The 26,833-nt window shown below is 38.6% G+C and overlaps 1 protein-coding gene across 4 annotated transcripts in view; it reads left to right on the plus strand.

The window, feature by feature from the left end:
- The first annotated feature begins 563 nt into the window (after positions 1 to 563).
- The window catches only part of LOC134546286 (leucine-rich repeat and calponin homology domain-containing protein), a 174,639-nt gene continuing 148,369 nt past the window's right edge, over positions 564 to 26,833 (plus strand). For 2 of the 4 annotated variants that reach the window (XM_063388994.1, XM_063388996.1), the window contains exon 1: positions 585 to 799. In XM_063388994.1, the coding sequence (XP_063245064.1) occupies positions 625 to 799 (175 nt within the window). In that variant the 5' untranslated portion in view covers positions 585 to 624. Of the gene's footprint in view, positions 800 to 26,833 lie in introns of all 4 variants that reach the window. The other 2 variants (XM_063388993.1, XM_063388995.1) reach the window with 2 other exon arrangements.

Raw genomic sequence — 26,833 nt, forward strand, 5'->3', positions numbered from 1 at the left:
CTAACTTCTTAACTCCATGGGTAAAATTCTATAATGTTTTTTACTTCTCCTGTAAAATTTGAAATTTTGGAGTTATGAGGTTCACTAATTAGGGTAACGATATATACAAAAATAAATTAACTTTGCTTTAGCACAATATTCTTTATTTAGTTAAAAATGTATTGAAATCATTATTATCACTTTCATATTTAACTAATTTAACTTGCTCAAAAATCTTTAAGGTAATTTATGTGTCTTGTTTACGTCAATTTTCAACTGTTTGCATTTTGCGGCCATTGTGTCGTTTGCCAATCAACTTGTATGAACTTAAACGACCGAAATCGTTCGTTAAAAGTTAAGCAATTGTTGACTATCTTAAATAAAGTAAATGTTATGGTTGTGAAATTGGCTCGTAAACTTAAATTTTTGTAATTATAACTTGTTCCTTTTATATTTCATTTTAAAATATGCATGTGTATACCTGATTTGGTTTTCTTTGAGTTGGGTATGTTTTTGGAACACCTTTATTTTGTGAAAATGTCATGGCTGCTCTCTCTATTGAGAACAGATGTAACTGTTCATTTCATTATTTTTAAACACGGTAAAAGTTGACATGTTTATGTTCAGTACGATGAGAGATGTAACATGGCGGGGGTTACGTTTATTAAAAGTGGCCACGGCCAAAATAAACTTATGCGGTCATTGGAACGAATATTAGAAGAAGCACATTCGAGTGGAGAGCTTAGGTTGATTGGAAGAAAATTAAAGGATTTTCCAAACAGCGGAGGAAAGTATAATCTCAGCGACACTGTTTTTGCAGGTAAGTTTGACGTAAGAGAGAGAGAGAGAGAGAAAGAAAGAAAGTAAAAGATGATTTCTTGATAGGTTTCATTGAAAGGGCAGGGTCAAAGCTAAAAGAAATCAGAAAACGATGTTCTGGGATTACATAGAAATATTCTATAAATAATATTTGTACTCTGTAAATGTGATAGATTGTGTAACATTGTAATTTGTAGAGAATGTTTATTTGGAAAATGACAGTTCACTTACTTCCCGTGCCCATTGTAACATGTGCAAAATCTAATAGCTCAAAGATAGCTATATTTTTTCAAGTACACTTAACATTTAGTTCCTTTTTTTTCTCGTATTTTGTTGAGTATTGTTTTTTACAATCACTGTAGTAAATCGTATTAACTATGTTTATTGTGAGGGTCATTGACGAACCATAACAGTTAAATGCAGGTTTTTTCTTCCAAGCACTCCCACATACATTTTTACTAGTATTCTGATATTACTACCAATTCAATTAGTAAAAATAAAAAAAAAATGCCGAATTAATGACACACTGTCTTAACCCAATGTCTAGAATGCAAGTTATCTGTAAAGCATTATCAATATTATTTATACTACTACTATTATGTAATAATTCCTTTAAAAAAATATTTATAGAATGTTAATCTAACACCGTAAGCAACGTTTCATTTCCTGGAGGAGGAAGGATATCTCCCACCATACTTCTGGTTAAATTAAATAGTGGGGAGAGATATGAACATCAGTTCTCCACAGAGTTAATTTTTTTTTGATACATTATATGTCAGTCCGCTGTGCAAAAACATCTGCTGATGATAATTTGGTATTTGATTGGCTAAACGGCCATTCATTCATTTGACTTGACTGCAGAATTGCAACGGATTTAGCTGATTTTAATTCCGTTGGCATTCGCGCCTGAAAATTAGAATTTTTGTTTGTTTGTTTGTGTGTGTGTGTGTGTGTGGGGGGGGGGGGGGGGGGAGGGGGGGACGACACTCAGGAGAACCTCATGTATTTATTTTACACGTCTCGGCAAAATTTGAATGGCCAAAATACTTCGCCTCCTTCCCTCCCCTTTCACAAACACACAAATGTCCGCTGTTTTGCATTCCGTTTCTTTCAGTTTGTTGGTGGAATGATACATTTTTTTACAGTGAAATTTTATATTTTTATAGATTTCTTTTTTTTATTTATTTATAATTTGGGGGAGGGGGGGGAGTTATGTTCCTCACCCCTCCCCCTTCCTTTTGACACTTTCCTTTTCCGGTTCTGGAGCCGGCACTACTGATTAAAACGAGAGACCCGTACCAATCACACTTGCAATGTCATTCGTTCCTCGCTACAAATGATGCGCTGGCACTACCAGTGACATCTTGTGACATTCCAAAGTAGTGTCGATTCCTAGGAAGGGCAGGGGTTTGCTTGAGAGACTTCCTCGCTCACAGTAACAACTTAACAATGAATAAAATTACGCTTTGTGGCGAGAATGTAGAAAAACACTAGTTTTTGAACACAATCCTTGCCTCCCCCCCCCCCCCCCCCCCTTCCTGAATCTGCCACTTAGTAACCCGTAAAATTCAGACATTTGCTATAAGATACGGATATAATTAGTTTAATGTTTCTTAAAATAGAGGACTTGCGCAAGTGAAAATATTTTCAGCGTTTCTTTTACCCGTCATCAATACAATGAGGATGTTTTAAATGCTATAAAATTACTCGCTGAAAAACGTTTGGCCACCCCCATTTTTAAATAAAGAGAAATTATATTGGGCTTTTTTTTCTTTCATAGGTAGACTATTTATTTTAGAAGAAGGTAAACATTATTCGAAATGTGTTTTTTTTCCTTCAAATAATTGTTATAGTTAAACAAAAGTGTTCCAATTTTTTATGGTTCACGACTCCGTAGGTAACTTTGAGAAAAAAAAGAAAGTTTTGGATATGTTTTCGTATTATTTTCTCGCACGAATCCGCTGCATGGCTTTGTCGGTGTAGTTCGGAAACATTCCGTATATGGGTTAGATTCCCCGTCATCTTCATGTCGTTCACGGTGGCTGACCGACTAGCAGTTTTATAGATCCTCGTTGCTAATAATACAGCAACTAAACCAATATTTACATCATTTATATTTATATTCGAACTCTAAGCAGCTCTAGATCCCGGGGGAGCCAGCTCCACTGGAATTAAAAAGACCATCACTTTCGAGGCAGTCGTAACTGTGAAACGGGGATAATGGACGTTATACTAATGCCAAAACTATGTTTTCTTGCGTGCACGTAGGCCTGCACAGGGCTATCGAGTGGAGGGCTTGGTTGAGTTTGCAGATTTTTTTTTTTTAATGCGCGAGTTCTTCCTGATAGTAGGGCGAAATTACGACTTTATTGCTAATTGACAAGTTGTGCACTGCACGCATTTCACATTTACAGTTATGGCCACGGCAACGTTTAATATTTATTATTTTAATTGTGAGGTTTTAAAATGTATGCATTAGGTTATGGGAGGGGCCCCAGCCATATTATTTGCCCCCGGGCTTGTAGTTTTTCTCCATGGCCATGACAATCCTAGACGCCTAGTGAGATGATCCTGTGGGTTAGGCGCGCGCGCAAAACCCTTGGGCCGCAGATACATTTCGAATATTGCCCGTGACCCTTTGACGCTTCATATCCTACTTTTTTTTGTTGGTAGCCAAATATTCTTCCATTGTTTTTGAGCAAACATACATACGTATTTAATGTATTGTAATGCTTGTTTATGCCTCACGTGAATATGTCTAAGAAAGAAAGTGTATTCGTTAATGGAATATTCTTTCACTGCGGTTAGGTAGTGGAGTAGGCCGACTTGCAGGCGGGCCTAGGATTGCACGTGTGCATAGATACGCTCGAGTTTTTTTTCTGGACTCTAGTGGTCCTCTATCCACTGAACGAATGGCAGTAAAGTAGAAAACGTTGGACCTCGTAGCGAAGAGCACGCAAAATTAATTTAATTTCCTTGTGGTGTGTTGGGAAGGGGGGGGGGGGGGGTAATAGAACCATACTTTGCCTGCGGTTTTACTTTCAGTTTCCTTACTTTTGCCGGTGGACTGGTAATTTTATTTTTTAGAATAACTTTTTTATGATTTATTGAGGGTTGCGTCCCTTCCCACAGATGCGTGCCGGCCGTCGAGGAGGGAATGCGAAAAAGCGCAAGGCTAAGTCGGGTCGTTATCTTCGAGATAGGAATGTTTGTTCTTGTTGCCCCCCGTGCTGGCAAGTGGATAGGAGTTTTCGGTGCGAACGGGGTCGGGCACACTGGACAGTTGAAGCACCGTGGAAAATGGTGCGTCAGAATTAGTTTTCAATTCAAGGGCTTAGCTAGCTCAAAACAGAAGGCGGGCCATTTCGCGGAATTCAGCCCCTCTCATGTGACTAGATGTTCCATGCAAAGATTAGGAAAGAATACCGATGGAGCATTAGTTTCAAACGTGAAGCCGTTTTTTTTTTCTTTTCGGATTTTCAAATACCAATATGGCGGACGTTGGTTTATTTTTGTATCAGCTGTTCTAGGCTTTTACGACTGTAGTTAAGCTGTTCGGAAGAAAATTGGATCAAAATATTACTGGTCATATGTCATATATTAAAATGTCCAAACGAATCTTCATAATACAAATATAATGGTATGAGTTGATATTTTTCTCAAATTTAACCTCCAATATAGGTACAACGGATACATTTGTAAACAAACGGCCTCCCTATTGGTACATGTAGTACACTGAAATCCCCCTCCCCTTTTGGCTTCACCCCCTTCTTCTATAATCGGACCATATGCTTCATCTGTATATTTCCCTAATCTCTGGTTCCATGGCGACATACAATAATAAACAATAACAAAAGAAAGAACGTCATTTATTAACCAATAATGTTTCTTAGTCATTATTTAATACACAATTTTTCCATAAAAAGGAGTTGGGGGTAGTTTGAAATCCCATAATTTAATACATAGGTAATTGCGTTTTTCTTTCGAGTTGTAATACTTACGTTTATCCAGAGTTATATCAAACTACAACATTAAAAAAAGGATAAAAATACCGAAAATGATGTTTATAAACACGTATGTAAGTGCCTGGGTTAGCGCTTTTGTGATAGCAGTAAAAGTGGTATGTATTTTGATAACTTGAAAAGCCATACAATCTCTTTATTTAACTATTGACCTCTAGAGAAAAACAATGCATTTGTGAACACAAACAGATAAATCTCCGCTAGATGTACGACGCTGTGGTGGTTGAGTGGTCAGATCACTCGCCTTCCACCAAGGCGATGCGGGTTTCAATTCCCTGGCGGGGCCGAACTCGGCATATACACACACACATATATATGTGTGTGTGCAAGTGGGATACGTGACTTACTTTTCCTTGGGGGGCTCCAATTTCCGTATCACCCATTCATTTTGTCAATGCTCCGTTCACATCCCATCGCTACTCGTCACATCCAATGACGATGTTGACGAGACTTTAGCAGTAAGAGGTCTAATTAGGGGTGTATTGTGTTAGTGAAGAGGAATGATAAGAGCGCGCATTCTTCTTGTGCATAGGGCAACTGTGTGTTTCGAGCGGTAACCGGTAACTATAGCATCATTATATGGCTGGGAAATGAAGATAAATGTGTAATGCAAGTTCCTTCAGTAATTTCAAGAATATCTGCCGGGTGTTTCATGCCTAAAAATTATTCTTAAAACACAGTATTTACCTAGTCATTTTCGTCCGTCTGAAAATACTGTTTACAAACTAAGTACGAAAACAAAACTTCTCACCAACCCTAAAGCGTATTCTTAAATGATATTAGTGAACAAACTCCACTAGGATGACTTGAACAGTTTTCTAATAGCTTTTTTTTTTGTGAAGTTCAGTACACCGCCTAGGTAGGCGAGGCCCTTAATTAATTCAAACAACATTTTTCCTATAAAAAAGTGACATCGTTATTGCTTTCGGTGAGATTATGATCTAATTGAAAGCATTCACGTTGTTCATGCATTATTATGTCATTTCATATCTTATTAATTTAACACACATTTTACAGTTGTTTAATTGTACCTTCGGAATAATTCAAACTCTTCTGAAGTACTTTTTATTTTAAGAATACCGCTTTCTTTCAATACACAAAAGTCATTCAGAGGGAATGGAGATGGACAGAGAGAGGAAGACAGGTATTCCTTGTGAGGACGGGGCGAGATTGGAACGATCTTGAGGGTAGGACACTGGATCTGGGAGGAGGGAAGGACTTACGAAGGAGGCTCCAGAAGGGGGAGGAGTGAGGGCAGTGGGGGGGGGGGGGGGAACTCCTTGCCACCGGGCGGATGCCCAATTGCAGGTGTAAAAATTATTATTATTATTATTTGTTTCTTGGCAGTATATTAGTAAAGGTGGTTTCACGTAGTAATTTTTCATTTGAATAAACACGTGTAGTTTATAATTGATGAGCACTGAATTGGTGTTATAATTTCAAAGGTATTTGAATAATAATTTCAGTGATTATTGCGTATTTTATTTATATATTTATTTGGATTTGTGATTTGTCCACAAACAGCAAGCACCATACAAATACGCTATTACATAACTTAAAAACCAATAAGGACAGTTTCAGAAACTTAAACTAAGGCAGACACTATGACTTAACTACTAAACTTCTTATTACTAACACAACTAGGTTATTGATTTATTATTTTTTCTGTGGATCGCACATGGTTTGTAATGCTCAGAAATATACTTAATGCCATTATATAGTACATATACATTACCTTTAACATAAATTTAAAATACAAGTTTATGAAGAAAAAATTGTCTAATTTATGAAAATACAGTACATTGTATAATGTGTACATAAGAATGGTATAAATTAATTCTTGGTAAATTAAATTAATGTAAATTATATTAACATAAAGTAAAATTTAGTACACTATTAAAACAGTACTTATGGCAATTCTTGGCTAATATAAACAGGTCAATTTTATCACAGTAAATTTGTATATCTTCTATAAGGTTAAAGTATTCTTTCAGAGAGTAGGAGGGGTGTTATAAGGGTGATTCTCTGTAAACACATAAATGGCTGTCACAACCATCTTTTCTAATAAATAGTGCTGTATCATAAATTAAAATATCTCAGAATGCAAGAATAAGAATATTCCTTTTTAGTGCAGTTGTAGTTACAACAGTATAAATTATATTTTTTTTTTATCAAAAATTTCTCAAACCAGCATAAAAACAGTTATCTGTGCTGTTCCATTTCTAGAATAAACATTTTGCTATTTTATTTTAAGATATTTATTTGTGATACAGCATTTTAATCACAGTACCCTGCCAAAAATTCAATATCAAAAATGAAATTTTCCACTGTGCCTTTTCATGTGGTCCTCCGTGTACAGGAACGTAACTAGTCTGAAGTTCGTGTCAGTAGCGCTAGAGGCGCGGTGCCTCCATTTTATTTAGTGTCAGTTCAACGTGTGTGGCGGGAGCATGTGTCGCGGCTGCTACCACATAGTCCACTGCTAATTATTTAATTTATAGTTTTTTTGTGGAGTTGGATACAGTAGTATATATTGGGGGCTCCTGAAACTGGCGCCGGCGCATGGATTGTGATTGTCTGTCCGCCATCTTGGATTGTGACGTCACGGCGGCCATCTTGGATGACCTTGTCCTGGACCATTGACCTTGACCCCGGCGGCCATTTTGGATCCGCCATCTTGGATGACGTAATTTTGTTTTCTCGAACTTTCCGCCATTTTGAAACATGTCACCGTTTCATTTTCCGTTACGCCCGCCATCTTTAACTTTTTTATTTATTATCTGATTTTAATGAAATTTTTTTTTAAAATTTATAAAAAATTCAATTAATAAAATTTTAATATATTTTTTTAAAAACATACATTTACGACACGGAGCTCGGAGTCCTCGGTTCGAACCCAGTGAGGTCAAAAAAAAATTAAAAATGGCGACAGGCTCCTTCCCCCTGTGGTGGCTGCAGGCAGACTGACCCCCACCACTTTTTACCATGCTTATATATCATCAGGTAGTATGACGTCATGTCCGCCATCTTGAAAATCCGTAATTTTTATGTTAGAAAATCGGGAAAAAATTAAAAAAAATCATTAAAAAATTAAATTATTGAATTAAATAATAAAAATCTTTAAAACCACTGTTGCACTTTTCGTTACGGCAGCCATCTTGAAAATCCGTAATTCCAATGCTAGAAATTCGGGAAAAAGTTCAAAATTCATTAAATAGATTTGTAATCTATATACTGATTGATTAGATCGACTTAGGTTCTTGGTTCGATCCCTGGACGATACAAAACAACTTTAATTTAAAAAATACCACAAAAGTGACAGGTTTGAGAAAATAAAAAACACCGCAAGTACTTTTAAAAATAATTTATTACATAAATTCAATACACTACTACAAGTACAAAAAATAATACACAGAGAAAGAACTAAAGTCTTGTGGATGTCTCGATGTCTGCATCTGCCACCCACGAATTAAAGCGAGGTGGAAAGCCCCACCACTTGACGTAGGACAGTCCGTTTCTTCGTTTTATAATCTTCTCCACCAAGTACGTATCGGGATACAATGTAGGCCTCATCTCTTCGGCATAGAAGCCGCCATGGATAGGTTTGTGGTCCAAATCTTCGAGGTAGTAGGTCCTAGGCTCTGATTCACGAACATGTGTCACACGTAAAAGTTCGGGACTCCAGTTCGCAGTGAAACCTTTCTCGAAGATACCTTTCTGCTTGGAGATTCGCACAATGTCACCGACGTTAGCTTTACGCTTTCGTGGATCTTTCTTCTTCGTGTTGGAAAACACTGTTTGAAGCAGGCGATTGTCTGTTACGTCCTTTGGCTTCATTTTCGTGGTAGAATGCACCGTGGAATTATACTCGTTTATTAGTTTCGGCAAGATGTCAAGCCACTTGTAATTTCCGTTAGCCGTGATCTGCCGCCACATCTTGGAACGCAAAGTTCTGTTAAACCTTTCGACAACGGAGGCTTTGACGTTACTAAATGTAGAGTAATGTTTGATGCCATACTTCTTCATCAAAGCCTTGAAGGTTGCATTGTAGAATTCTTTCCCGAGGTCCGTTTGCAGGTGCGACTGTACACGTCCATCACGCAAAATATTGTTCATGGCCTTGGCTACTTCAGTTGCAGTCTTTGATTTGACAGGTCTAGCCCAAGCGAACTTGCTATAAACATCGATGACTGTCAACATGTACTTGAAACCTTTATTCAATCGGGAATACGGTATCATCTCAACAAGGTCCGCCTGGAATAAATCATCAATTCCACGAACTATGACTTTGCGACGAAGGTATTTTCGTCTAGCAGGAGCATGAAGTTCGTGAGCGATTCCGGTTCGACTCATTGTATGTAGCCGGCTTCCCTCAGTTCTTCAAGTATGGAGAATATTTCGTTGATGTGCGAATAGTTTCCTACACTAAGCGAAGCATGTAGAATTCTAAGGCGATAAACTAATTCATTGGGGTCTTCCCAATATACATAGTCAAATATCTGACCACTTTCTAGTTTTTTTAAACCTTCACCATGTATTGTTAGTTCACTGAAGAGATTATCGAGAATGTCGATTTTTTCATGATCTTCGTCTTTATATACACCACTATCTGGATCGTTATCGTGAAAATGTGCATTGGTTAGCTCTAGCAGTTTTTTGTACTCTTGTAAGTCTTTGTGAGAATATCCTTTAGGCTCCCTGCGAAACAGCAATTCGTACAGACCCGGAGTCCCGCGCGTTTTGAAATCTTCTACGCGAACGATATTTCCTGGTAGAAAGTCTATTTCTTTAGCACCGAGAAACCACTTATAATGTTTTCTGTACACTCCATAGGTCGTATCATTATTCCGACTCGTAAAAGATATCAGGTATGGCCGGACCATTGAATTAACTTAGTGTCCCTTTTTCGGTATTTTTTTCTTGTGCATGGACTCTCTATTCGTTAAGTCCTCTTTATCTCGATCTGGTTCATATTTTCTCTTCTTTACAGTTGGCATTTCATCTTTAACTTCTGTCTTCACAATGATGGCTTGTTCTTCCTTGTTTTTAAGTTCGTCGAGGCGACTAGTGGTCGGCTTAAATATCTCTTCATTTTCCATCTCACGTGCAAGTCTGTTTCGTCTAGCAAGTAAATATTTTTCACGAACAGACTGTATAGCCCGATGAAGGTTACTAGCCAGGTCAGACATTGTACTGGCTGAAAACATACTGCAAGTCCTCCTTTTATACTTTATTATTCATTCGCAGAAACTTCTTTCTTGTGTGTGGCAAAATCTGAATTAGTTGTCAAGTGCGATAGTGATGCTTTCAGACTACTTTGAAAAGTCCTCAATTCGTCACGTCTTTGTGCATTCGATACTTCGATCATGTCGCGAATGCGAGAATCCGAGGCTTCCACGGGCTGGTCGATGGCAACGAGATACTCTATTATTTCGTTTTTCACACTTTCTACCTTTTGAGCCAGTAGCGAAATGTATTTGCGGATAACGTCGTCATGAGACTTGAGAGCAGTATGTAAGTCTCGACTGCTGCGTCCAAATTTGGAAATGCTATGATTCATGTTTGACGATAAACTGATCGAAATCTAGTCTGTACCTGCCCTTATATAGAGGCCAGTCCTTTACGATGACTATGAATCCGTGCTCGTCTTTCCAACACAAGGAGCACATGTCTTTAAATTCTTGAAACGACATGTCGGTGTTTACGTGATCATCAGAAGCGTGATGTAAATTAAGTTCGTCCATGCGAAACAAAACTACGACATTCGCATTATCTCGTAGGAGATGTTTTGGAATACGACTGTACATCTGACACAGGTATACACAGTCTACCTTGGAGTGTCTGCCCATGGAAAAGTACTCTTGTATTATGCCTTGTTTCTCGCACATTACATCGTCGAAAACAAACACGGAATTAGGCTTTGCTTCGTCGGTAGACACCACATCGGTATTATCGCTAAACGGAAAATATTCCAGTCCATCCACCGAGCTTAGAACAGTGGCCAAGCGCTGGTACTTTGGCTGTTGCAACGACTTGGAATATAAGTAAACGTTTTCGAACCAAAGACCGTTTTGTTCCTCCAGTAAACTCAGCAGAACCTACATCTTGCCACAGTTTGACGGACCCGCCATTATGCAACGTACGACAGAAGGCAACAGTAAGCTATGTCGTGATTCACGTGCACTAAATACATCGTCTTGCGTAATGCGCATGGGCAAACACACTTCTTGCTTGACGACCTCCATCGATACTGACGGACATTCTATAAGAACAATCGTATTTATCGATTTTAGGTCAGTTGCGCGCAATGACTCGAAGAGGTAAGAACAATAAACACATCGGTGCAGGACTCGTGAACTCGCTGATAAACAATCTGCCATTTGAGCTACACATTCCCCGCTACAGATTTTGCGGTCCCGGCACTAAACTATCGAAACGGTTAGCTCGCGGTGACGCTGGCATTAATTCTCTTGACGAAAAGTGCAAGCAGCACGATATTACATATTCCCTCAGCAAGGAACTGGAATCCAGGCACCGGGCCGACGAGTCATTGGTACAGGAAGCCGAAGAAATAAGCAAATCGCTTGACGCGGGACTTGGAGAAAAAATCGCAGCGTGGGGCGTATCTAAAATCATGAAGGCAAAGACCAAATTAGGACTGGGTGCTCGTCGAGCCAGCTCCATCAAGCCAAAGAATAACTCACGCAGGACCAAACGCAAGACTGGTGCAGGCGTGCAAAAAGTCAAGCAAAAATTACAGACTCTCGACAAGAAGATTATAGGAGGTTTTCTTCCTTTGCTTTTGCCTGCATTAGGTGGTCTCGGCGGCCTCGTCGGAGCAACGAGCGGTATAGTGCGGGCAGTCAACACTTCGAAGAATGAACGCAAGCAGTTAAAAGAAGCACAGCGACACAACGCCAGCATGGAAGCCATTGCCATCGGTAAAAAAAACGGCAAAGGACAGTACTTCGGCTTCACAAGACAGGTCGTGGCATGAGAAAGAAACGAATGATAAAATCCTGAGTTCTTTGCCGAAACGTCCGCTCACAAATATAGATTTAATCAAGTACGCACGCAAACTGAAAATACCAAATTTCCGCGGCGTGTTTATGCGAGACACTTTGCCCAGCAAACCAAAAACGCACGAACGCGCCATCATTAATTTAGACACGTCGGCGGGTCGTGGCACGCACTGGGTGGCCTATGTAAAGACTGGAAAAATGGCCGAGTACTACGATAGTTTTGGAAATTTACGGTCTCCGCCAGAACTGCAACAGTACCTGGGCCGGTCCACTACGATGTTTTACAATTACGAAACGGAACAGCGGCCTAATCAAACAAACTACGGACACTTGTGTCTTCGCTTTTTAACAAACAAAAATTAGCTGGCAAATAAAAATTGTTACTTAAAGGTTGTGCAGTGATGATAATTCATTAGTCATGTCGATAACACTTACCTTGAGAGGTCACGCATCTGAGCTGCAGGCGGTTCATTTCCCGCCTCTGGATTTAGACGGAGAATGGTGTATCTGACTCATAGATTTTCAAACGTATAATGCCATACCGAATATCGACGAGGAAAACTGCAAGATCCGCTTCCTGAAAAGCGATGGGACCGCTCATGAAATACAGTTACCTGTTGGCTCTTACGAAATTGACGACATTGCAAAGTACATCAGGGATATGTTACCACAGGATGTAGACTTTCAACTGCGTGGAAATCCAAACACTCAAAAAAGCATTCTAACATACAGTGAAAATGTCGACTTTACGAAACCTGGGACCATAGGTACGATGCTCGGATTCGAATCAAAGGTGTATGATACAGGAAGAACATACGAATCTACGCGCGCAGTAAACATTTTGCCTGTGAATGTCATAAGAATAAACTGTAATTTGGCAACTGGAACGTATCTCAATAGAAGACTAAGCAACATGCTGCACGAGTTTTCGCCCATGGTCCCGCCAGGATATAAACTGGTCGATGTACCGCAAAGTATCATTTACGTTCCAGTCGTCGTGAAGTGCGCACACGAAGTCGTCGTCAGAATCGTTGACCAGCGAGGACGATTGGTGAATTTTCAAGACGAAGAAATTACATTACGTCTGCACTTGAAGCGATGGGCATAAAGTTCGTAACACCGAACAGTTATAAAAGAAATTGTATTGGCGTGAATAAGAACAGTTCTCTACCAGACATCGGTGCGTTAACACCTGACAACATAAAGTATCTTCTTAGTATTGGACAAGTGCCGAATAAATATGGAAGACGAAATCCTCAATGTGGAATATCCGGTCATTTTTGATGACAGCATTACTAAAATGGAATTGCACGAGTACCAGCCTTTCCTGCTCTTACCGTACGCACTACCATCGGAAGTACGCATTGCTGTATAACACCAAGATATTTGTACTTTACCTTTGCAGTCATTTCTACGTATAAGAGGCACGCTTACAAAAGCGGATGGTACGCATCCGACAACGACGTCAATATCCTGCAATGGTATTCTTCACCTAATCGAGCGCATTACTTATGTACTCAATGGCGTCGAGGTAGACCAGACTAGAGATGTAGGCATAACATCTGCTATGAAAAATTACCTTTCGCTCATGCCAAATGAACTGTCTGCTGCAAAGATGGCCGATTGGGCTCTCGAGGATGAATATAAGCTTCCGGTTTATGCCAAAGGGAAGTTCGAAGTTTGTGTTCCTCTGTCCATGCTTCTTGGATTCGCTGAGGACTACAAGCATATAATCATTAATTCGAAACAAGAGCTCGTACTGCTTCTAGCCAACACGCACATTAATGTAATTGTCGCCACTGCAGAAAACCCTCAAGATGTCTCGCTAACACTACAGTCTATCGAGTGGATGCTGCCCCACATCCAAGTGAGCACTGTTGAACGAGTCAAGATGTTGAAGAACATAGAAAATGGCAATAACTTCGATGTGCCATTCCGATCCTGGAGCCTGGAAACTTATCCTGGCTTGCCTCATAGTCAGCGTATCAATTGGATAGTAAAGTCCAGCTTCGCTACGGAAAAACCAGGATACATCATCGTCGGGCTTCAGACCGGAAGACAGCTCAATGCAGGAGTAAGTCGCTCCGTATTCGATAACTGTCAAATACGTAATGTAAAAATATTTTTAAACAGCGAAATTTATCCGTACGTTGACATGAATATGGACTTTGAAAGTGGTAGATTTCTTCTCGCATATCAAATGTATGCCAAGTTTCAGCAATCTTACTATGGTCGGAGACAGTCACCGATACTGAGTCCCGACAGTTTCAAGAACAAGGCTCCGTTAATGGTGTTTGACGTTTCCAAACAGGATGATCGATTAAATTCAAACATCATCGACTGTAGGATCGAGATAACGACTAGCGGAAATATTCCACCAAACACCTATGCTTTTTGTCTGATACTTCACGATCGGCTTGCATCGTACAATTGTCGAGACAAACTTGTGAAAATTCTGACTTAAATACTGTTACATTTGCGATAATAATTCAGTTACGATCGAGCATTGCTAGCGACAAGATGTACTGCAACCTGCAAGGTTTTCAGAGCCAAAACGGCTTTGTTTTCAAAGAAATTGCCGTCACCTCTGGAGACAAGACTCGAACCCGCAGCTTCCGACCCCTGTGTCCTTGGAAACTACTAGACGAAAAGAGTAAACGGTCGAACGAATGGCTATGTAAATATTATCTCGGACTAGAGTGGGACGAAGGAAAAATCCCATACCACCAAGTGAAAAACACGCTGCAAGATTTACTAGTTCAAAACGAAATAATATACGTTGCCGGACCTGAACAGAGGAAATGGCTACGAGATCTGTGTAATGACGGAGCAGTTGAAATTGTAGACCTACAGACTGACTATGGCTGTCCTTCCCTGCGCAAGCTTAGTGCATTAAACGACGTGCAGCCAAGTGACAAGTTTGAACGTGTCTGTGCCTGTACAAACTCGCAGTTAATGCAGAAATGGCACACACAATGTTAGTAGGAGCCCGCATACATAAATGTCGTACATACGTATGTGCCTTCAGTGTTCGTTCTACCCGCAAGAAGATGTTTACGTTTCATCCTGCTAACGTGTACGTGAGCGTAAGACCTAGCTTCAGCAGTGTCGAGTACAGCTACTGGGATTCCGGGTATCTACGTCCATATATAGAAACCTGTGATGGAGATGCTCAGCATTGGCAGTTTGCGCTCTTTCCTGTGTCCTACTAACCGACTCAGCAGCTATTAGATTGTCGCGAACCTGGAAACTGCGCCGTCTATCACATGAGACCGCACACAATCCTTCTTGCTAGCATCGCTGAGGTAGTCGCCTCGTCTGCACGTGCAACACCAAACATGAGCGTGTTGCAACCTGTTGCTACCTGTGATGCTTCTACGCAGACGTCCAAACGACGTTCGTCTCGTCGTCGAAGTTCAGGCAGTGAATCTGTCCCAACTAGCACTGCAGTAGAGCCAAGGCGCAGACGTGGTCACAGACGCCATCGACCATGTCTCGCTCGAGATGACGACATCGCAGAAGATGACCAGCTGGAAACCTGTGTTCCTGATCCCGCGACCTGCGATCCATTTGGAACTGGAGTCGAAGAGGCAGTTCGTGCAGCATTAAAGACTGCTTGCGAAAATGCTTAATTCCTTAACCTAACATGCATTTGTGTAATTTTTATAAATAAATGTGTAAAACCTGAACTTGTGCAGTACGGACCTGCTCTCTTCAGTAAATTTCGTGAGATATAGTTACTGCTGCAATGTCGACCGGGATAGACTGTTTACCGTCAGCAGCAGGCACCTCGATGACAGCAACGATGATGGAGTCGGAGATTCCGATACCGGATGCAGAGGAGACCACGACAGCGGAGAGCTCAATGGCTGCGGTGTCGACAGCCGCAGAGATCCCGAAATCGACTGCAGAGGAGACTTCAATTAATGAAGAGCGTACTTCGCATCAGTGCAAATACTGTGGCGCATCATTTACTATCACTTCAAGTGCGCGCAGACATGAAAGAAGCAGTTGTCCGAATAATTTACTGAAACGAATACAATTTCTGTGCAATAAGTGCGGTAAACTAATTTCACGTCTCGATAGCTTACATCGTCATTATATAAAATGCTCCGAGACAGTGAGGTGCAAGTATAATGAACATGGTTATTGTTTTGACTCGTGTTGAACAAGCTCATGAGAATATATAAGTGAGACCCTGGTGATATGAACTTCAGTCCGTCTCTGACTGCGGTGATGAACGGATCGGATAGTCAGACTTGAATAATAGACCAGTATCTAGCTATTCTCGAGAACTCGATGGCATCATTACCAGTATCAACACCGACCTGGATCGAAGGTCTACCATCATCAGTGCAGACCACGATGACAACGTCGTCTACAGCTACACCTGCTCTCTCAGCACAGCAGGAGATTTCGACGCATGCAACATCTTACGCAGAGCAGACCTCAAAGGCTTCCGAAGTTAATATGTCAGCAGTGTTACAATGGTTGTCAACAGTTCTACTGTCATTGATAAAGGAAGGAGCATCCAACGGTGTTCCATCACCCAACTGTACGTACTGTGACAAGATCAAAAACTTGAAATTACGTGATTATGTAATACACAATTGTAATAATAACTCTGAACGCATTAAATATCAGTGCAACAGGTGTTTAAGCAAGTTTATACACTATGGAAGATTAAAACGACACCTCAGGAATTGTGATAGACTGGGTGTACATTCATCAGAATCAAGCTGTATATTTTGTAACAAAACATAAGCAACTATTCGAAGTGCAAAACAACATGAAATACATCACTGTCCTTTTAATGAAGTCGATAATTCTGCTTTGTGTGAAAATTGTGGTGTACCAATATGTCGACCTGATAGACTGAATAGACATTTCAAGTCATGTAAAGGGCTTAGTCCATACAATAAGAAGACTGTTTGAATCGAGACATCCACAAGACTTTAGATCTTTCTCTGTGTATTATTTTTTGTACTTGTAGTAGTGTAGAATGTATGTAATAAAAGTTTTTTTTAAAAGTACTTGCAGTGTTTTTTATTTTCTATAACCTGTCACTTTTGTGGTATTTTTTAAATTAAAGTTATTTTGTATCGGCCAGGGATCGAACCAAGGACCTAAGTCGATCTCATCAATCAGTATATAGATTACAAATTTACTTAATGAATTTTGAACTTTTTCCCGAATTTCTAGCATTGGAATTACGGATTTTCAAGATGGCTGCCGTAACGAAAAGTGCAACGGTGGTTTTAAAGATTTTTATTATTTAATTCGATTATTTAATTTTTTTAATGATTTTTAAAATTTTTCCAGATTTTCTAACATAAAAATTACGGATTTTCAAGATGGCGGACATGTCATACTACCTGATGATATATAAGCATGGTAAAAAGTGGTGGGGGTCAGTCTGCCTGCAGCCACCACAGGGGGAAGGAGCCTGTCGCCATTTTTAATTTTTTTTGACCTCACCGGGTTCGAACCGAGGACTCCGAGCTCCGTGTCGTAAATGTCTGTTTTTTAAAAAAAAATTATTGAAATTTTATTAATTGAATTTTTTTATAAATTTTAAAATTTTTTTCATTAAAATCGGATAATAAATAAAAAAGTTAAAGATGGCGGGCGTAACGGAAAATGCAACGGTGACGACATGTTTCAAAATGGCGGAAAACAAAATGGCAGAAAGTTCGAGAAAACAAAATGACGTCATCCAAGATGGCGGATCCAAAATGGCCGCCGGGTCAAGGACAAGGTCATCCAAGATGGCCGCCGTGACGTCACAATCCAAGATGGCGGACAGGCAATCACAATCCACGCGCCGGCGCCAGTTTCAGGAGCCCCCAATATATACTACTGGATACATTCTATATAATTTTATAATGATTTATGTACATTTTTATCGAGAACTCATAAAATTAAATATATTACGATAGTTCGCTTGATATTTCAGGATTTATTCAAAATACACAGTTCCCTAGCAACAGTACCCTGCTTTGTAATATGGCAGAGAACTGTCTTTTATTCCAGGGCATCAGTCTCTCTTTTGAAGTTATTTTAGTTATTGACACCCTAATAGACGTAATAATTTGTTAAAGGCTAGCAGTGATTATGTAGACATGTCTCCTAAAAAGCAAAAGTTATGCAGAGAGGAATTATTACAGAAAAAAGAGAGATGCGGAATGGCTAAGGTACCAACCTAGAAAAAAGATTTTCAAAAAGGGACGAGATGAAAAAAAAAGGAGAGGTTAAAATACCAGAAAAAAAGAAAATTGTTACAGAAAACTTGCTAAAGATATGACTCCACGTCAGCTCAGAGCTGCCCTCAGGTTTTGGAAAAAACAAGTTACGAGTGCAAATATGCAGCGAAGAAGAAAAGCAAAAAAGCAAAGAGAAAAATGAAAGGATTTCAGTATTACAGAAAAAAACTTGAGAAGTACAGGAAAAGATACACTAGACCTGAAGGCAAAATAAGAAAGAGTATTAAGATACACCGAATACTAAAATGCAGATGTCAACTAAACCTGATTGTGGAGAAGGTGTGGTCAAGAAGGCATTATTTGTTAACATCCTTAATAAACAGATCAAATACAATTATTTGAGGCTAAAGCTATCGAAGATAAACGGATATTTACAAAAGCAGTGTCTGGACAGATGATCCAAAAGTATAAGATTTAATACCTAAAGAAGTGCTGTTATTTATTTATTTATAGAGGCACAAAGAAATCAGAGTCGCACACGTTTTTTATCTGTACATAAATTACACCTAATTATATTACCTAAAGGTGTGGAACAGGTGGTTCAGAAGTTTTATGAAGACGATAGTAACAGCCTGTATGAGAGCAGGAAAAAAGGAATTCATTAACAAAAACAAGATTAGAAAGCAAAAAAGGTATCTGCTTGATACAATGAGCAATCTATACAAAATATTTTGGCAGATAACTTCAAAATTAGCCATCAAACATTTTTTATATTACGTACATTCTGGGTAATCAAGCTTAATGGTCAAAATCGTGATACATGCCTATGTATAGTCCACAGTAACCTGGACATGAAGTTGAGCACTTTGTACGAGGCAAAAATATTATCTTACCATAATCACCAAAAGTTACTAGAAGACATGTTACGATCGATATAGCATAGAATGTTTATCGAAAAGTTGTATGGTTGTGTACTAATAGGACTCCTAGCTATAAAGAGTTTTATGACAATAAAGTCATGAAATACAACATTTGGATTGCGGAGAGGCAAGAGATTGAAGCTCTAAAAACCAAAAAGCCTTGAACAGTGACAAAGTATTTGAATAAATATTTAGATGTTCATCCATGTCAATAATACAATTGCATAAAGATTTGGAAAAAAATTCGTTGTCCATGAAAGGAATATTGTTCACCAGTTTAATGCCATGAAGTATTTAAAAATAAATCTTCTAGATAAGGATGCCCTTATTCAAATGGATTTCAGCGAAAATTATTGCACCAAGTATGCAGAAGAGATACAAGCATTTAATTTCGGTGGATTAGAGCTATGCTAAGCCTACATACAGTAGTGATTTGTCAACTAGGATCAATATGATCGTATTGTACAGTCTCTAAGAACATAGCCCATTCACTTGCTGCTATTTGGGCACATCTACAACCAATCTTTAAAGCTCTTCCAAATGGCATTAGGCATGTACACTTCTTGAGCGATGGACCCATTATGCAGTACCGTAACAAAAAAAAAAGTTTTTTTATAATGGCAACTAAACTCTCTGAAGAAATTCCAGGTGTAGATGCATTCACCTGGAATTATACAGAGTGTGGGCATGGAAAGGGCGCACCAGATGGTGTCCGAGCAACATGCAAACGAATGGCAGATTTTGTTATAAATGCTGATGGTGATATTAATTATATCAATTCGTACAATCCATACAAGAACGATGCCCTAGCATTACATGCATCAGAATTGGCAGTAAAGTCATTCAGAAAAGGATAGACAAAATTGAAAAGGAGACGACGAAACAGAAGAGTTTGAAAGACCTTGAATGTGCATCAAGTTACAAGTTTATTTTCAATCACTATCCTCGGTTCAACTAGCTGTTCAACTCGAACGATGAGAAGTCTCAGCTGCTTTTGTAACAGCAACATTTGTGAGCATTTCAAAATAGGCAATATTATCCAAAACCCAGATGAAATATGTATAAAGTGTTTACCGAATCGGAATCAGAATACGATCTTCATTTATCTGAAATTATACAAACATGCTAACTGAAGCACTGAAAGAAAATTAAGCTGTAGCTGGACCCAGTGGCCAACAGCAGTCATAATACTGGAGACTACGTTCTGGTGAGTGTCCCAGCAAATGTGTATAGTATCGATATGCTGCTGTGATTAACGAAATTGATGAGAATCATTTACGAATGACGTTTTTGAAGATTTTTGATGCCAATGTACAGACCTTTAGAATAGATGTGACATTTCAGATGTGTCCTTTGACCAAGTGAAAGAGAATATTTTATAAATTACCGGCATTAGTAGACGTTTTTAAGCGTTAGTTCTCGTGTGCTAAGGGAATTATTTAGTAAATATGTTATTATGGTACCTACATACTGTGATTTTACGTGCCTTATTTACATTTAAGATAAAAAAAAGTGTACTTATTTATGTTAAAGATCTCTATATTTGAAATTAGAATACCTGCCTACAAATAATTACCAAAAATTTCTAAGCTAAGACTAAGATGTTAAAGACTGTTATTTGAATGCCTCATTAGTTTTAAGTACACTACGTAGAAGTTGGTCTCAGGTTAAGTTTTAACATTTTAACTGTAAGCTACCTCGTTTACATTTTTTAAATCTACTCTTTTTGTTTAAGACTATTTCAGAAGTGAGGTTTTAATTTTTAGTTTATTATTGCTCGAAACTGAAGTTATATAAATATAGGAATATCGATCCTATGTGGCATATAACAATAAATGATTATAATTATGTATTTTGTGGTTTTGATGTATTTGCAACAGTCCCCTTTTATACCGAACAGTCCCCTGCAACCATTTCCCAGAAAAATGTTATTATCTGGAAAAGTAGCTAAATTCAATGGGCTTTTTAATACTTATCAATAAACTGTTACTTTTCTAGCCCGTAGTAGATTTTTTTTTTTTTAATAGGAAGAATATTAATATGACGGGACAACTATGTTCGGGCCGAAAACGTCTTTACAAAGAATCGCCCATAACAGAACTTCTTTTAGTTCATTTTCGATTTGTGATAAGCTTTTTAATATTTTTTGTAATATTTTGTGGTAACAAATCTAATTTTTATGCCCATGTAATCCGGACCTTTTTCAAATGGACTTATGTGTTCTACTGTCTTCAGTATTGTGTATAGATATCTGTGTTTGTTTAAGGTTTCTTTTGTTATGAATAAATAACGAATATTCTTAAATATGTTACCTTATCACAGTAATGTGACATCCTCACGGGTTAGATGTAGAAATCCCAGCCTAGTTCGACATTGTTCGCGGCAGAACGGTACAATGGCGGTTTCGACACGAGTAATCCAGTGGAGGGATGTCGATGAGAGCGCTTGTCAGTTGATAAGACACGTGACGTCGCAGTAGATGCGGCTGTAGTCGTGACGATCCTTTGACGCGAGGTCGCACGACCCCGCTGGCGTGACGAGCCCGCTTGTAAAACAAGCTAGGGCTTTGTTCTCAACCAGAAGATGTTTCATACGGCGACACAGATAGATGTGGACTAACTTTGCAGGCACATTACAGAACAGATACCCACACTTTCCCATCAAAATGAGCGTTACGATGTGAGCTCGAGCTAATAATGGATTGGGTACAATAACTAGAAGCATATAGAATAAGAGTAATTTGCAAAAAAAAAAAAAAAAAAAAATGCTTTACTAGCTGTTTAAACAAAAACAAAAAAAAAGAAACAGGTAACGGGCGAGGCAAGAAATGAGTAAGTTAAACGGGAGTGAGCACATAAAATTTTATTACTAACATACACAACAGGGAAGGTGTGCTTATGTGGGCAATAAAAAAACCAACAAATATAAACACTAAGTTCGCTGGTTACTGAGTTGCTATTTTTTTCTAGATATAATTTATTTTGTTTTTTATTTTGGTAGTCACAGGCAAAAAATCATGAGTTACGTGATATCTTTACACATTTAAATTTAAATAATAATAGAAAAAACATTATGTTAGGATTTAACAATGATTAGTGAAGCACAAATAAATTTGAAATTAATAAATAACAAACATTAATTAATAAAAATTGGTTGTCTGTAAAGTCTGTTTACGGACGATAGTTTAACGTGTCGTCATAACAAAACATTGATGAAATGAATTTATGAATAAAATCATTTTTATTGAATTATCACTATTTTGTATGGATACAAAGAAGGAGTGAAATGAAATCTACAATTTAATTGATAAATTTACTTTTATTTGCACTCATTAATTCAAATATGTTTATTACTTTAACGAAGAGATTATTTTAACTACCTATAACTTTTATACATGTTTGCTATTTAACTTCTTCCAATCTGTGTTATTCTGTTAAGGATAGGACGATGATAGGAAAAGTAGGAAACGAATGGGAATGTTTCAAGGATGATGTGAAGGAAAATGGCTTACCCAACAACAAAATGCAGTCAAAAATAATATATTTGCGCCACAGACTCAGCAGCAATGCTAGGAGAAACGGGTTAGCTAAGAGCAATGAAAATGTTACATTGAAATGCATGAAAACAGAATTACGCCACGGACTCGGTCGCAATGCTAGGAGGTTCAGGTTAACAAAGAGCAATATAAAATGAGCGTAACGGGACCGAAACTGGACAATGTGCGCAACGGGACACTTTTTAGCGCGTGCAGCCGGCGTTCATCGATTTATTAGACGTCACGTCAAAAAAAAAACCATGTCTTTGTCAGTGGAAGAGACAGCGAAGAGCTGGAAATGACCCGTGGAGTGCCACAGGGTTCACTCTTGGGACCATTATTATTGTTGGTATACATTAATAACCTTTGGGTTCTACCACTTCGTGGTGCTATCCTTGTTTGCTGATGATGCAGGCTTTCTCTATACAGCAAAGTCAACTATTCAATCATATGAGGATATGCAAAATGATTTAAATATGGTAAATAATTAGCTCATACAAAACAAGTTGACAATAATTGTACCAAAAACTTGCTACCTGATCATATAAAAAATTACAGCAAACACAACTTAACCATAGACAAAACACAGTTACAAAGAATAATTGTTGTGTTTCTAAGTATCTAGGCTTGCTAATTGACAGTAACCTAACCTGGACTGCCCATATAAGCTCTATTAAATCTAAAATAGTTCCTGTAACGGGTATCTATACTGCCAAAAAAACTGTACCACTGTGTATCCGTAAAAGTGTGCACTATGCATTAATTCATCCACGTCTTCAATATTTGTTCACAATATGAGGGCGTGATGAAAGAATTAGAAATACTACAAAAGCGAGCTATCAAGATTCTGTATGGGCTTCCCTTTTTGACCCCGTCCCATGGCCCTCTTTTTAAAAAGTAAAATAGGACCAAAAAATGCAAATTCACCTAGCAAGCATAATTTAGATGTACAAAGTTACTTATAAACTGAATTATGGTATTACTGATTAAAAAAAAAATGAATAATGAAATTCATGAACATCACACAAGGCAAGGTGGAAAAATTCATCTACTCTTATACAGCTAAATATGAATCTTATATAGTGTCGCAGTCAATATAATCAAACTTCGCTATAAACTACCATAAAAATATCAAGCAATTAAACCTGGAAGTATATTTGTTAAATTGTTATAAAATATATACGTGGGAGATGTATGACATGTATGCATAGTGATGTGAAGAACAATGTGAGATTCTTGTAAAACTACCCATATAAAAGTACTACTCTGTAGTACGTTACATGTATGAGGAATATTGTAAATGTTAGTTTTTATGCTTATGTTTTATATCTGTTTTCTTAAGAAAAATTATTTATAATGTTGCCAAATTTGACATTTATTGTTCCAAAATAGAGCAGTGCTCTCAGAAGCATTGCAATAAATAAATAAAATTTATACAGATTCTTGTACCCTGCGGACGTGGGGCCAGCGTTAGCCTACATAGGTATCAGTCTAAATCAGCGGATGAAAAAATGACATGTCCTGTTGTTTATAAATTTTACTTCAGCATGCATACATACGTGAGTTAAAATTATTGACAATTTTTATATTGACTTAGTGGACCTCATACGCATTTTAATATATAATCGGAATTGAAACTAAGATTTACTCATTCATACAGGATTTTATAACCTCAGTCTTGTGGCAACTGCGTCCGCCATGATGCGTCTTTCTGACGGTTTTTTTTTTTCGTTCACATATATTTTTACGCATCGCTAATGACCTACGGGAAATACCTAGCTACCATCCATTGTAAAAAAACATTTACAATTTGGCCAGATATTACGGACGTCACAACTTTGAAAACGTAGATAACATTTAATTTGGACGGCAATTAGTATACCGCTGCAAGCCGTTGAATCACATGTCTTTGTTAACTAACTCCAATCCGTCCCTGGCGCTGCACGAGGAACGCCACCGCGTCACACCAACGCGTTCGGCACCCGTCGCGAGCTTCATAAGCCCTGATTGGCCAAAGTATATCGCATACAACGCAACGCGTCCCGCTCTAGTCCAGTATTTAGTTTGGTTTCACTGCGCGGCTTACTTTTAGTACTTGGAAAAAGGCAAACTCAATCCTTTACGTGGAAATTTATTCCAAATTGGAAATAGTGAATAAAAGGCGTATGACTAATTTCTTAAACTTTTTTTTTCTCTTGCAACGTTTCGAGAATACACAAAAAATAGCGTGTTCGAACTAAACATTCCTATCAACAACTACTCAAAATTAACTTAAGAATAGCTTTCATCTGGTCAACCGACAACATATTAGGACTTCTAGTTCATATGTCAATGTCTTATTGACTAAAAGGGGGGGGGGGGGGGGGGTGATTAATCTAGGATGCACCAAAATTAGCTGACGAACTTCAAAGATAACGAAGTCTCTTGGAACAAATGTGCAATTTTTATTTTGTGGTAAATGTTGTGAAGTCACTGCTTATTGAAACGAGGGAAATTAACAAAATAAATTCTATTGGTGTCCAGGGTTAAGCCACTTTTTTTTTTGTTATTGAAAGATGTATTAAAACATTAGGATGGAAACCAATGAGACTGGAAAACATTATTGGCCCGGCCGTAACGTACTGGCACTAAACATCTCTTGTCTTTTAGAAAACAGGCTTGGCCTCGCTGTATCCCTAAGGATCTCTGGAGAACCACAGGATCAAGTTGCAGCTGGGATCATGAAAACAGGAATATCTCGTTAAAAAGTCTTGGTTACGCAATTAACGCACAACACAGATTTACGTCACTATATTTACAATGGTTAGTTACATGTGAAGTTGTTGAAAATATATTTATTGACAGCTTAACAGAATTATTAACTGAATAAATCTATTTTCGTTTTTTTTTAACAATTACCTAAAACTCCAGTGGTTAAAATTTACTAAAAATATTTTACACATGCATTACCGGATGATGTATATAAGTTAACAGTTTATGAATACAATGGGTTTTAGTCACATCTTCGTCACTAGGTTATTTTTCACACACTCGCCTGTGTTGTTATTATAGAGCTGTCCGGTATTCGTTTCTAGTCAGGGTGTCCACAGTCTAGAGTGCCAGGAAATTTATATTAACTCCTGAAGTCATGCAAAGTCCCCAGGGCCATCACCCAGACTGTGAAAGCATATTTTTTCCAGTTGATGTTTTGAATGCATATTCAAACACTATAAAGGGACGTATGTGAACTTGTATTTGAATAGTTCTTTTTATTTATATAATTCGTGTTTAATGGAGTCTGGACCTTCTTTATTTCATTAATGAAATTGCAAAATAGGTAAATAATTAAAAAAATAACATAATAGTAGAGGAAATTTGAACTTTTGGCGAGGTAATGATCAGGGAAATTTTACTACAGATACGAGTGGACACCGTGCAGTGTACTTGGTTTTATTGGGGTTATTCATTACAGGGAATAACCACGTCTCTATGATTACATGGTAACCGGGTGAAGCTGTTATGTTTATCAGCTCATGGTCTATGTTGGCGGAACGCTCTGAACACTGTGTGACGCATGGCGGCTGCAAGGCCGGGCGGGCGAGCCGAGAGACTGCACAGGCCCCGCGCAAGCCCTTTTATCATCTACGCAAATGTGTGTCATTACATTTTAGTAAGGATACCAAAATTTAAGTTAAATTCAAGTTTCAGGCTGGCCTAAAAAAAATTGGTTTAAAGAAATTTTTCCCTTAATATTTCGAAGGATGGCTCCTGAACTGCCATTTTTCTCTGGGGGCTCGTAAGGACCCTCTCTTAAATATGTGGGCCCCGCAACAAATGTAAATGGCCCAGGACGCAGCAAAGATTGGAGCCGGCACTGGTTTCACGTAAGTGGCTAACGACGCGACGGGCATTCTAATTCGTACTTACTGGGTCGTCGTCAGACGAGGTGAAGCACCCAAACATCGCGACACTGTGGCGATGGCGAGTGACCCACTACGTCACGGTGTGCCGTCTCCTGACAGTTGCCGCCGCGACCCGGGTGCGAGGAGCGTGCTGTCCGCCGCTGCCCGCAGGCCATGTGGAGCCGGCAGGTGGCCGCCACTGCGTGACCCCAGCCGGACACGCACGGCTGCTCGCACCTTGCCACAGGCTGCAGGGCCACAAGGCTGGTCGTATACGTCTTTCAAGTTGGAGATGAACAACATTTCTACTGTAAATAATAGCACTGAGCGCCTGTATTATGTTTCAGTGAAGTTCTACAACAATCGTAAATTTTTGGTTCTTTAGAAAAAAATATTGATTGAAAGAATTGGAGGTAATAACAAGTAAAAAAAAAGTTGAAAAATAAAGTGTT

Source organism: Bacillus rossius, chromosome 1, assembly GCF_032445375.1.
Source record: "Bacillus rossius redtenbacheri isolate Brsri chromosome 1, Brsri_v3, whole genome shotgun sequence".
Taxonomy (NCBI): Eukaryota; Metazoa; Arthropoda; class Insecta; order Phasmatodea; family Bacillidae; genus Bacillus; species Bacillus rossius.